Here is a 14,287-nt window from a genome sequence, read left to right on the forward strand (position 1 = left end):
CAGATGATAACCCTTGTTCTATGGAAATTACATTCTAAATTCTTGTTAGTAGGAAGTTATAAAAGGCTTTTTCATCGTCTCTAAAGTTCTGTGTAATAGCCTATTTTTTTCTCAGAGATGAAGATTCTGCAGAACACAGGCGTTCTTAAGATATTTAGATCCTAATCAGTGACTGAAACTGGAGGGAATTATTCTGTATTAATGAAAACTACTGATCTAGAGCTACCGTCTTAATGAAGACTGATAACATAGGCATGCGGGTGGGTGTGGAAGCAAGCTCTGTTAGCAGGCTGATTATGCTAAGAATGTTGATACACAACTGAATCAGAATGCAGTTCTGGGGAGTTGTCTTCCTCTTTGCTCATTCTTGAGAAATACACAATGGTATATAGCTTGAAACAGCACATACTACAGTGTCTAATTTGTAGTGCGGCGTGTGTGTGTGTGTGTGTGTGTGTGTGTGTGTGTGTGTGTGTGTGTTTGTTTGTTTTTATTTTTGGGGTTTTTAAATTTAATTTAATTTTATTTTTTTGCATGGGGAACAGCTTTGGGGTTTCTCCCGTGAGAAGAGGAGAGGAGCTTAACTTTATCTAAACAAGTAGAACCCTTTTTGGTCTTTTAAAGTACTGTAAAAAACTGCTTTTCTCCTCTGGGTCTTCTGTGAAGTCAGGAGACACAGGTCCTCTTATATTATATTCTGGCACGCTACCTTTCCTCCATCTTAATTCCAGGAAAATCAACAATAAATTAATAAATAAATCATTGCAAACGAAATCTTCCGAGATTTAAAACCTGGTTGTGGCGCTGCAAGTCTCCAGAGTCATGTTTTCCCAGGCTTTGTACTAAAACATGGTAGCATGAAATGCAGCCTGCACATAAATTATAAAATAAAAATGCTTGCTTCCACACCAATGAGCACATATACATGAATATTAAAAAATTCACAATCCAGAGTAGAAACAAGCACTGCTAAGGTTCTTATTTGTACCCTTACAGTATCTGTACATAGTTTTATGTTCCGAGTGTAGACATATCATTTTCATGTGTGATTTGCTTTCATACCCTGTGCACAGTATAATCTAGTTCCTTTACTTTATGTCCTATCCTGAGTGTCTCAGTAGGTCACCTCCTACTTTCTTAAAACATGCTCATATTGTTTTATTTCCTATTGCTGTATGGTATTTCAGAATATGGATACCTACATCACCTATGACATGTGTGCCTACTTTGTTAGCTCTGTGACTGTTGTGTTGAAATTCTCAAAGCTTTCACATTTAGATTTCAGAAGATATTTATTAAAACATACCCACACCAAGTAAATGTGATCAAAAGTCCATGGTGTCTTCCTGCCTTCCCTCCCTCCCTTCCTCCCTCCCTCTGTCCCTTCCTCCCTCTCTCTCTTCCTCCTTCCCTCCCTCCCTCCCTTCCTTCCTTCATCACATGCACACCTAACAGTGTGCACATCTAAGTAGAAGTGGGTCCTCGCATGGCGGCACTGAGTTGAGGCAGGTGCCTGCAGAGGCTCAGAATAGCTTGGTGATGGAGTGATTTACACTGGCAGATGGGTCTGCAGCAGCACTTAATGATCCACTCAGATGTCCTATCTATATATTTGGGGGAGAAAGTGACAATTGCTGAAGAATTACTACTGTCATTAATCTGAATTAAGATAAGAAAGAAGAAAGACAGTCCATCATAAGCACTGGAAATCAATTTCTTTTAAGGGAAAAATGCACAATTTCGAATAATGCCCTTTGACAGAAGATGCTGACGCCTGCGAAGTGCATTTGGGCTCGATGTGATGGCTCATTTGGCCTATTGATCCCAAGGCACCGTTGTTAACCAGTTGCCATAACTGTGAAGCTGGTCACACAGCAGGGTCTCTGGACTTTGCTGTTTCCTATGCTACTTCTTACTAGAATGCCCTAGGCTAAGTGGTTCTTTCCATGAGTGCCAAATTGTACCAATGGCCATTCAAGAATCTGGGGCAGGTGAACTAAGAAAGTAAAAGGGCTAACAGAAGTTGGAAGGATTAGCATTGCAGATAAGAATGTCAAGGCAAGAAAGCCACATACTTTAAGTGAAGCAGGTCCCTGGCTACAACTCCATGGCATATGCTCCACGTCAGAGCAGCCTGTGCATTCTTACCTCAATATTTAGAGAGTACTGAGAAACAGTGGGGCCATGAAAAGGAGAAGTGGGGAGGTGGTAGTATTAATGATGGAGATTCAGAGAGAGTGAGAGGGACAAACATGGAGAGGAAGGTCAAGAGGGAAAGGAGGGGTGATAAGAGGAAGAAGACTGACAGAGTGAGGAAGATTGCCAGGGAAGAAGGTAAGACAGAAGAGAGAGGGCTTGGCAGATGTGAGGAGGACATGAGGGGGGAGAGAAAAAGGGAGAGGGGATGTAGCCATCAGTGTGGTATTAAAGAGAACCCCTCTCTGGGAGCTGGTGGCTGGTGATAGAAGTCGGTAATGACCCATTGCTTATTCAACTTGTGATGCCCCTTGATGACCTGGTAGTGCATTCTGTTGGCTTCATTGAAACACCTACCCCTAAGCTTCTCACAGATTTTTCTTTTCCTAATGTGACATGAAGGCAGCTTTTTTTCCTCCAGAAGGTAGGGGTGGACCCAGCAGGTTTTCCAGTATCAGCTCTGAGAGTGTCTTATCTGTAAAACCTCCCAGTATCAGCCAGTATCGGCCAGTATCAGCCATTTTAGGATGATTGGTACTTTACCAGTCACTTTTTGACTAAAATGTCTGACTTAAGAAGAGGAATTGTTTAGCACAGAGTTTCAGAGGGTCCATTCTTTGTTGGCTTGTCCCCCATGCTTTTGGGCAGAGAGTCATTGTAAGTGGGGGGCCCAGGGGAGGTGTGCTGAAGACTCCTGTTCCTGGAAGTCATGTAGTCCCCGCAAGACATGCCTTCAGGGACCAAACTCCTCCAAATGGCCCCATCTCCTTCCTATCTCTACCTCCCCAAAAAGCCAGCAGATAAATCTACCAAGAGATGAATCCATTCACCTCTTCAGAGCCCCCAGGATCTAGTAATCCCTGGAGACACCTGCATGCTTTCCTTAATGTCTGAGTCATTTCTTAATCCAGCCAAATACATCAGCAGAAGTGAAAATCACAATACCATGACAGAAGCCAGAGACGCAGTCTGGACTCTAGGATAGGTACAACTTCCCACTTGAAAGTGAAGTTTCTAGAACAGTGTGCACAGTTTATAGTCTTTGAAAAATAAATAGGCCATTCTCCAAAATGATGATGATTAGAAAATAGTGACTTTCAACTTACCTAATTTAGCATTTCTTAAAGAAAAAGGAAGCCTTAGGTGTAAATCCTTACTTTGACAAGCTGCTAGCCCCGACCCCCTGCTTAGGTGTAAATCCCTCCAAAATCTAGTCACCCCTTGGCTATCATGACCCACGTTTCCTAAACCCTTTGTGGCATAATTATGAAGAAAAAAAGAAATTTTTGCTTCCATCTAAATTTACTTGCTTATATTGTTGACCATTTACTTACTAAGTGGTTAGTTAGTTGTTCCTTCATTCAAAGAAAAACACATATTATACAATACTAGCTGGTCACCTCTCATGCAGAGTAGGGTTGCAAGCAGAGTTTCTTCTTGTGGACTAAAGCAGTATTTTGACAGCAGGGCAGACACTGCTCAAATCAGCTGGTGGTTTTGTCAGAAAACACGGACAGGGGTCAAAGGTGCATTATGATTCCAGGTTACTTTTCAAGACAACTCACCTAGGAGCCCTCTGTTGAGATGCTGTTGTTCCCTGACAGCCATGTTCAAGGCAATGCTGAAGAATCTGAATTGTGTTTAAGGCTGGGGATGTGAGTCTTCTAAGTCAAATCTGAGGGCTTAATTCCTAGAGAAACTGGACTCTGCTTGGGTTATTGTTCATCAGCTTCAGATCCATGACCTTTTAGTCAAAGCATTTAGGCTGAAAATATTTTGAAAATGAGAAAATTCAGGGATATATATATATATATATATATATATATATATATATATGTGTGTGTGTGTGCTGTATATATATATAATATATACATACACACAGATACATATCTATCTATATAAATATATATACTGTGCTAATTTGCTTTTGATTGTGCTCATAAACACCATGGCTAAGAGCAACTTGGCGAGGAAGGGGTTTATTTCAACTCACAGATCACCATTCTTCACTGAGGAAGTCTAAGGCAAGAGCTACTGCTCACTGCCTTCCTCTCCATAGCTTGCTCAGCTAGCTTTTATACAACCTGGGTACACCTACCTAGGGATTGGCGCTACCCTTAGTGGACCAGACTCTCCAATATCAATTAACAATTTACAAAATTTCCCACAGACATGTCCATAGCCGATCTGATGGAGGCAATTTCTCAACGGGATTTCTTTTCTGTAGTTTGCATCAAGTTGACCATAAAAGCTATGGTACACATGCTGGTACATGCACCGCATGTCTTGAGTGTATGAACCTGGGAAAAGAGTTAATTAATAATTCTGTTGCAGTATGCTTCACACTAGCGGGTATATAGCCTATAAATACTATTGCATGACTTCAGGTCAAGTGCTTGTACTAAATGAGTCATGGAGAAATTTGATTATTCCTAGTTCTTTCAAAAATGTTTTTGAATTGCAATGAGGGATTGTGCCTATATACTGGAGAAAGGGAGTGAATACAAATATATCTGTGAAAGTTTATCATCTCATTTCCCTTACACACATCCACACAAACACACACTTATATGACTAAGATTACAAGTGGTTTTTAACAATTGCCAAGTGAATGGTATATTTAATAAACAGCTGTCAAAGCCGGGCGTGGGGGCACACGCCTTTAATCCCAGCCCTCAGAAGGCAGAGGCAGGCGGATTTCTGAGTTTGAGGCCAGCCTGGTCTACAGAGTTAGTTCCAGGACAGCCAGGGCTACACAGAGAAACCCTGTCTCGAAAATAAATAAATAAATAAATAAACAAACAAACAAACAGCTGTCAGTTTAGAGGAAGGAGAATGGACCCCTTCTCAGGTTGTCGGGACCTCATTCAGTAGATAAACCGAGGAGCATCCTATAGAACAGTGTAGCTACAGGAGGGATACAAAAGCCACGTGCCCACTGCTAAGAGTCAGTTGATGGCAGGTCATAGCAACAACTCCCCGACTCCCAAAGGGTCTTGTTGAGAAAACAAACAAAATTTCTATTTAACTTTAGTAGTATTAATATATTAGCTACTTTTTTTTGAGAGCTGTGTTTTTATAAGATGCTAAAATGGATATGTGACAATTTTCCAACTGCTTAGAGAGGAACCCACTCTGCTACTGTTGCATACATACACTCTGGGCCTGTCTTTTGCACGGAGATCTAAGAGAGCTTTATTTATGGGTTGTTTTTTTTTGGGGGGGGGGCTTGGTTGGTTGGTTTTGTTTGTTTTTTGTTTTGGGGGGTTGTTTTTTTGGGGGGTTGTTTGTTTGTTTTGTTGTTGTTGTTGTTGTTTTGAGACAGGGCTTTTCTCTGTAGCCCTGGCCCTGCTGTTCTGGAACTCTCTCCATAGATTAGGCCAGCCTTAGATTGTGCTGAGGGAAGTGCATCCAGAATTCAGTTCCTCCTCAGGGTTATGGTTATGGTTATGGTTATGGTTATGGTTATGGTTAGGGTTAGGGTTAGGGTTAGGGTTAGGGTTAGGGTTAGGATTAGGGTTGGGCTTGGGCTTGGGCTTGGTTTAGTTTAGGCTTAGGGTAGGGTCTTCCTGCCTCAGTGTCTAGAGTACTAGGATTAAAGGCATGTACCACCACTGCTATTCAATGGTAATTTTAAAGGAAAATATGGCAATACTTAGGCCCGTGGTTCTCAGCATTGGACGAACATTAGAAACACAAGTTATAGTGAGGGGCTGTGTGAGAGCACCCTTGGACTTGATTCTTATCCCTACATATTCTCTGTGTTTGTTTGGAAGTATAGTCTGGACATAGAGATTTAAATGAATCTAATGTTAAAAACAAAGGAAAACCACACAGTCACTTGTTTTGAGTGGTTAACTCTCCTGAGTTTAAATTTGAGAAGGGTAGGTGAGGTCAGCATTGGATATTTTCTTACAAGTAGAATTCATAAAATATGAAAGTAATGTAAAATTACATGTTGCCTAAAAGGTGCTTTTCAATCAAAGACGATCATTATTCCTCTTGTATTTATTTGGTAAGGACAGTACACTTGCCCAAGCATCGTGTTACGATCCACGCACACACAGATTTTATTAAAACCGAGAGTCTGTGCTCCTCCTATACAAATTTCTATATTTGGCATGGAGTCAAAGTCGTAAATAAGCCAGCATTTCTCCAGCCTGCTCATTGCCCACCCAGTGAACCTGTAACCATAAATGTGCCAGCTTAAGAAGAGATGGTAACCCTGAGGTGTAACTTCATGGCAACCAAAGATGCAGGTAATCAGGAAGCACACAAGGCTCAGTGGAGCTGAAGTCCCGGACAGGATCTAATTCTGATTCCAGGCTGTTTCCCTGCTGCTGCCTTCGTTTACCTTCATGGGCATGACAGGATTGGGAACTGACTTGAGATGGGGAGCTGGTTGGAAAATGGACTTTCAGGATTATGCGCTAAGAAGGTAGAATTTCAGGAGAGCAAAGTTACAATGCAAACAGAAGAGCCAACAGCTTTCCTGTTTGCCAGAATGCTTATCTATCTGAGAGATTCTTGCGTGTGCCATTCCTGCCCGAATGTAGAATATCAGGTATCAAGTAACAAAAATGATGGAGAAATCCCTTTTAGCATTCGGTGTAAAGAAGAACCCTGCTTCAGGAGTCCACTCCCATTCAGACTGTGAATGTTTGATGTTTCCCATTGCCTTGTAGCCTCGTATCTTCAGAAACCGATAAGGAGGTAGGAAACTTTAGAAGCAAGGTGCAATTTCTTTGAGATAGGAGATGGGTTCCTTCCCTTCGACAGGTCGACTATATTATTTGTGGCTTTCATTAGTGTTGCTAAGTCATGATGGACGATACCAGATGGCAGTTGAGACATATGGCCCACTTTTGAGCTTCATTTCTGGATGGTTCTGGCTGACCAAATTCAGCAGGGAGGACTTTAAAAAAAAAAACATTAAATGTATCAGAGCCCCTCCATACATAGTCCCCATTTAGTTTAATCTTAGCTACAACTATGAGGAACACTCGGGATGAAAAGGAGACCGCCTGAGACACTGTCACAATCCACAGGGCTTGGATAAAACTGTCATATAACAAGTATGCACTTGTGTACCAGGCGTTTAGCTCTCACACGAAAGGAGCTCCCCTAAAACTTTGGAAGCTTGAGAAATTGATTAATTAGTTCTTTAACTTGTCTTTGACGTCCCAAGCTGTTACTTTCCCTTGGAAGAATACCCTAATTGTCATGATTTTGTCAGCTGCAAATCCTTGTCATGGAGATTAGGGACATGTGGAAAGATGCTGTTAAATTGCTTATGACTAATGAGCCATCGAGACTGACTACAAGTTTCTTCCTCCAAAATAATTTGGATTGAAACATTTTCTCCTATGATTTTAGAGCAATCCTTTATAAAACAAAGATGTGGCAGGTCTTTAGCCCCTGTGTTTGCTAAGCATGAGAGGGGTCCTTGGGACTGGGGGGGGGCGGTCTCAGAAGGAATGTTGTTGGCATTTAAGTTTAAATATTTGGTTGTGTACCATGCATAACTCCGTCTCTCACCTTTATACCATTCCCCATGCTGTCTTTGAAGTCAATCATCTGAGAAATAGGACAGTAACTCCAGGCACACTCATTGTAAGGAGAGAGGCATTTTGTATGTTGAAAGCATACAGAAGTTATTTTTACTTTCCATTAGTAAACTCCTTCAAGTTCAATTCTATTCTTTCCCTAGGCTAGAAATAACTGAAAGTTCACAATGGGATGTGTTAAATTAATAGCTGGGAGTACAATCTCAAAATAGTGATATGTGCCCTTTCAGCTTAGATAAAGCAACATCTGCTCAGAGGAGTGCCTCGTCTGGTCTTTCTGGGAGAGAAATTGTACTTTCAAAGTCAGTGTTAGCCGGTATGGTCTGAAATAGCTTATGCCAATAAAAAGCCGACACATTTAGCATGGCTTCCTCAGTTTGTAGCACGCAGGTCAGCTAGCCAATGACTCTGTTTATTGGCTCTTTCCACTTTAGCACCAGCTGACCCATTCAGGGCCATTTATTCCCAGTTGTGCTTCAAGGTGAAGAGTCTTTCAAATTTTAATTGAAAACTTTTTTTTTTTTTTCACAAAGGGACCACCCTTGAGCATGATGACACAAAACGACACCATATCTCCACACTTGAGTTTGGAGCCTCTTGTTTTTTTACCCAATTAAAAAATGATTGTCAGTAAAGGTAACTTCCTGGTTTTGACGAAATCCGTGCCATGTTGAGCATGGGCCCACTGAGCTGATTTCCCCATCCTGAAGGGAAGCACACCCTGACACGTTGTTGCTTTCTCCCACAGCCGCACCCCTGAGCTCACTTAAGGCTCCTCGAGTGGACACGGCCCCCGTGGTCGCATCTCCCTATCAAAGAAGAGACTCAGACAGGTACTGCGGTCTCTGCGCAGCCTGGTTTAACAATCCTCTGATGGCCCAGCAGCATTATGAAGGCAAGAAACACAAAAAGAACGCAGCCCGCGTTGCCTTGCTAGAGCAGCTCGGAACGTCTCTGGATCTGGGGGAACTGAGAGGTAAGAGAAGTCCCTTAATTGTTTGTCCCAAACCAGGCTCTCAGCAAAAGCCTTGTGTGTGTGTGTGTGTGTGTGTGTGTGTGTGTTTCCAAAGCAGAATAATGATTGATAGTGCATTAACTCATAAGGATGGTGTTAGCATGTCCAACAGTTACCTAGCAACACCTAGGTTGGCCCCTGGCTTGTTAAAAAGGACTGTTTCTCTCTCTCTCTCTCTCTCTCTCTCTCTCTCTCTCTCTCTCTCTCTCTCTCTTTCTCTCTCTCTCATCCCCACCCCCCAATAAACTTCATTTTATATTAGACCCGTCATGTGGCTGGTACCCGCTAAAGTACGATACCATCCTATGGCATGGGCCAGCTAACACCCGCCTCCTGCTGCATCATACCGAGTTTTACAAAACGTATCAGATGGGACTCTCTCGGAGGAATGGATATGAAAGGACCTGAGCACTGGCTAGCTTTAGCTTGGCTTTTAAGACCATCTCTGTTTCCATATTTGTATTGACTCCCTTTCAGATCAACGTTGGGGATCTATGAACCATGGATTTCTTTCTGTTTGCGTTTAACCCCTTCTCTGGTGAATACTTTTGGAGATGAGCAGAAGAGAAGATGAAGGTCAACAGTGGTGCCTTATGTAAACTTGTGTGCTATTCTGCATCCAGGCAAATAAAGCAATGGTGTGCCATGTGGCCCACTCTAGCCACTGCCTGCCTCCTGCCCCCAGGTCTCTAGACTGCTGGAAAGCAATTGAAGTTCACGTGGCTTGGTTGTTATTGAGGCCAAAGCAAAGGCTTGGATAGTATAGGGTAGCAAGGTGTGCTGTGGGTACCTTAGTGGCCATAACCAATTTAGGGGACTCAGTGATCATTTGAGCATTTCTTTGATTACATAATATTTTATCTGCCTGATATTGGTAATGTAGGAACAAACAAAATTTCATACTACATATTATGTTGCTATGTTTTGCTCAGAAAAAAAGATGCCATGTAAAGTACTGTTGATCTCAAGTATCTCAGCCTGATAGATTGTGTTTCAAATATGGTTTTACAAGCTGGACAGGAGACCAGCAATAATAACACTTGTGAGCTGTAAAGTACCAAATTTACAATCAGTTTTGAGAAGGCAACCTGCATTCCACTGGGTTCTGCAAGAAGAACTAATGCTTTTAAAGCCCCGAGCTGGTATTAGACCCTGAAGCGGGATGCTTCTGGCAGTAAATGGCTTTAGGTGACTCTTAATCACAGAAGTGGGATCAAAGGTCACGGTGTGATCTGAGCTAAAGTCATTGAGGAAGGCTTTGCTGAGGAAATGAACTTGAGTTGGAGCCGGATGTATGAGCAAGCAAGAAGGCTATATGAACAGAATCATGTGTGTGCCAAGAGGCAGAACACATAGGCAGGGAACAGGGCTCTATGCACCCCCTGGCAGATTCACAGCCTGGGTGTGGATTTGAGTTCCAGGGCCCAGGATGCAACTGCCAAGCTGCAGATGAGACTGGTTCTTCCTTAATGGTTGAATAGCGACTAAGAACAAACACACGTGCAAGTGCTATGCTTAATTTCTTGGGCCATTTCTGGTTACAGAAAAACCTGTGGCAGTCCTTACTGTACAGGCTATCAGCTAACTTCATATTGTAGACAGTTTCTAGTCAATGGGACTGTTGCGTTTTGTTGGAGTTTCTGGTGTTAAATGTCTTTCTCTTGTAAACAGAGACATCTCTCCCGTCACCGAGGGCCATCCCACAAAGCTGCTATTAGCGGCAGTTAACAAGTCGGCTCTCCTGGCTCCTTCATAGCAGGGCACTGGAAGAGAAAAATGAGAATATATTTATTGTCTGTGCCAGATACCATGACATGAAGAAGAATTATTCCCATAGCACATTCTTCTTGTCTAGTTTGAATTATCTACACTGCATCTTTTATGTGCAACTACATCTTAATGACTTGGGCGGTGGATTCTCTTGCACTAGAGTGGCTTGTTTTTAGTATGGAAGACAAAAGGATGTTCTTTGACTTGGTACTGCTATCTGACTGTGACTCACTAGCATAAGGAAGACTGTCCTTGGATCCACCTTTTCAGTCATGCCAGCTGATGCTTTGATATATATTTATGCAAATGTTCCATACTGCAGACCATGGAGGAATAAAGCAATCTTGGGAAATTGTCAGTCTTTAAAAGATGCACATATACATACTATTTTTGACATAATCCTAAATCGTGATTAATTAATGAGGCAAAAATGCATTAGAAGTACAGGCATGTCCCAACTTTAAACAAACAGAAAAAAGGTATGGGGTGGTGGTGGAACATGACTTTAATCCCAGCACTTGGGAAGCAAAAGCAAGTGGATCATTGTGAGGGTTTGAGGTCAGCTAAAGAGGGTGCTAGGGCAGATAGGGCTACACACACACACACACACACACACACACACACTTTCTCTCACACACACTCACACATATACTCACACACACATTCACACACATACACTCACATACACACACACTCTTTCTCACACACACACTCACACATATACTCACATGCACACTCACACATACACTCACACATACACTCTCACACACATACACTCTCTCACACACTCACACATATATTCACACACACACTCTCACACAATACTCTCACACACACTCTTTCTCATACACACTCACAAACACACATACTTTCTCTCACACACACTCACACTCACACATATACTCACACACACATTCACACACATACACTCACAAACAAACACACTCTCACACACACTCACACATATACTCACATGCACATTCACACATACACTCACACACACACACTCTCACACACATATTCTCACAAACACACTCTTTCTCATACACACACACACACACACACACACACACATACACATGGCTCCAGGAAGATGGAGGATGCTGACAGTCTTGTCTTTTCCTCTCGTAGCCTGTTCCTCATGGTTTAAAATGTCATGGTTATGGCTTGCCTTCCTTCCTTCTTCCCTTTCTTCCTTTCTTTCTTTTTAAAAAATATTTCTTCCTATTCTTCTTATAGATTGTTAGCAACTTGAAATCTGGCTGTCTTGTCAGTTCTTCTTATTAATGTGCAAGTTCAAAGCATCTAGCTTATGGGAAGAAATAATAGTTGCTCAATAATTGCTGAATGGAGAACAAGAAAATGTCAAACAAAACCAAAAATAAACCAAAAAGAGCCGGCCCACAATTCTGCATGCCTCATTTCTACAAGGTCCCTGACTGAATAATTTTCATAGTACATTCTTTATGATTCTTCTCATTTGAAAAAAAAATGATGTGTATTTTTGTATATAGCTAAATGTGCAGATACTAAAGTGTTAACACTTTTATGAGTTTTGATAGCACAAGTACTTGAATAATTCATATTCCTGTGATCATATGGGACATTGATCAGGATCATATCCTGATCAATGTCTGGATATTCCTGGTCAGCCCCAGTCTTCTGATCCCCCTCAGGCACCACACACATGGACATGGCCACTCACATAATCCTTGTTTTCACCTGTGACCTACGATGCTCTTGACCATTTTTTTCCTCGAAGCTTATAGTTTTCATTATTATGTCCCATATTATAGTAGATCTCAAATTAACTTTTTTGCACAGCTTGAGGTAGGGGGTTGAAATTAATTTCATTTGCATTCATCATACAACAATCACCAAAACTTGGTTGAATACTTAGTTTTCATTCCTGAATGGCCTCGAATTATTTTGTTGAAAATCTGTTTATTTTTTATTTTATTTTATTTTTATTTTTATTTTGATTTGGAGATATAGCTCAGCAGTTAAGAGCATTTGCTGTTCTTGCAGAAGGCCTGGTTTTGGTTCTGGCATCCACATGGTGGCTCATAACCTCTATAACTCCAGTTCCAAGTAAACCAACCCTCTCTTCTGGCCTCTGAAAATGTTGCACACCCACACTGCTAGCAAAACACCTAGACATAAATAAACTCCCTTTTAAAGAGGAAAATCCATTGTTTGTACGTTTATTTCTGGACATATGTTTTTTTTTTCAGAGAGCCCCATGGCCTTACATGCTATGCTGATTGTTTAGCATTGGGACAGTCCTGAAGGTAGGGACTACATGGTCTCCAGCTTGAAGATAGTGTGGCTATTCTAACTCCTTTGCATTCTGTAGAAATGTCCAAATTAGCTTTTTAGTCTGTACGCAGAAAGCTATCTGGACTGTTGAGTGAGATTAAATTATGTGTAGATGAGTGGGGGTGGGATTAAATTATTCAAAGCATAGAATCATGTGATCTGTGAATACTTTCTCTATTCTTGTGACTTTAAGGCCTGCTAATGATGTTTTAGAGTCAGGGGCAACCTTTTATGCATCATTTGTTCAATTCATGTTGACTATTTGGTGTTGTTTAACCTATTACAAAGTACATATATAATAACTTCATTTAATGTGTTTGTTGATAACATTTAGAGACTTTTTTTACATTGACTTTAATTTCTGTGACTTATACAAAATTTTGATGTTATTTTCATATAATTTAATAATTTAAGTAATGTGCACTTAGTGCTGTTTTGGGTGTTTATTGTATGTTGTCACTGGAAACTGTAGAACCACATCATTCTGGCTTTTATGGCCTCATTTAACAGGTAAAAATTTTAAGGGAAAAAATTTCTACAGACTAACAAAGCATTAGAAGTAAGATTGGCTTAAACATTAATTAGTGTGTACAGTCAAGTATTGACTCCGGTGTTATTGGTTCCAAGAAAACAAATGATAGTTTCTCCACAGCTGAATTACAATTTAACAAGGGAAGCCCATCTCTCTTCCTGAACATGAACTCTACTATAAAAACAGCTATCGGAACACAGAATTGTGAAACTTAATGGATGGAAGGTACTCTCGAGTTTTTCTTTACGGTTTAATCTCTTTGTGCTGGCATAAAACACCTAGAGAGGGTACTTTCCTATTTAGAAATAGTGGCAATGTAAATTCTGAAACCATGACTACTTGTGTATAGAATATTCATTTTATGCGCCTTAATAATTCCTTTAAAAGCTTCAGAATGAAACTTAGCCCAGGTTTATTTGTTGTTTTAGAGAACTCTAGATTCTTCTGCTGTAATTCTGTCTGAAGACACAGCTTTCGAGTGCATTTGAAAATTTAATAATGCTCCCAAGAACCAAAAGATTAATAGCCCTGTAAGACACATTAAATATCATTGAATTATACATGCCCTCTCTTTCTACAGACCAAGACTCAGGTATAGAGCTTTAAACAGCTTGTTCTCCTCTGGCCTGTTTCTAAAGGTATAGGTCTAGGTTCCCTTACCACACGTGTTCCCATCTCCCTGAGTCAGCACCTCCTGCTTGCAGCTGCACCCATCTCCCCGACTCAGCACCTTCTTCTGCAGGTGTGCCCATCTCTGTGGCTCAGCACCTCCTGCTTGCAGGTGCACCCATCCCCATGACTCAGCATCTCCTATTGCAGGTGCACCCATGTCCCTGATTCAGCATCTCCTATTGCAGGTGCACCCATCTCTGTGACTCAGCATCTCCT

At 41.3% G+C, this 14,287-nt stretch overlaps 1 protein-coding gene across 4 annotated transcripts in view; it reads left to right on the forward strand.

The window, feature by feature from the left end:
• The window catches only part of Zmat4 (zinc finger matrin-type 4), a 381,839-nt gene that overhangs the window by 234,315 nt on the left and 133,237 nt on the right, over positions 1 to 14,287 (forward strand). For all 4 annotated transcript variants that reach the window (XM_021219402.2, XM_029532287.1, XM_029532288.1 and 1 more), the window contains one exon: positions 8,512 to 8,739. In XM_021219402.2, coding sequence (XP_021075061.1) covers positions 8,512 to 8,739 — 228 coding nt within the window. The remainder of the gene's footprint in view (positions 1 to 8,511; positions 8,740 to 14,287) is intronic.

This window comes from Mus pahari, chromosome 19 (assembly GCF_900095145.1).
Source record: "Mus pahari chromosome 19, PAHARI_EIJ_v1.1, whole genome shotgun sequence".
NCBI classification, from domain to species: domain Eukaryota; kingdom Metazoa; phylum Chordata; class Mammalia; order Rodentia; family Muridae; genus Mus; species Mus pahari.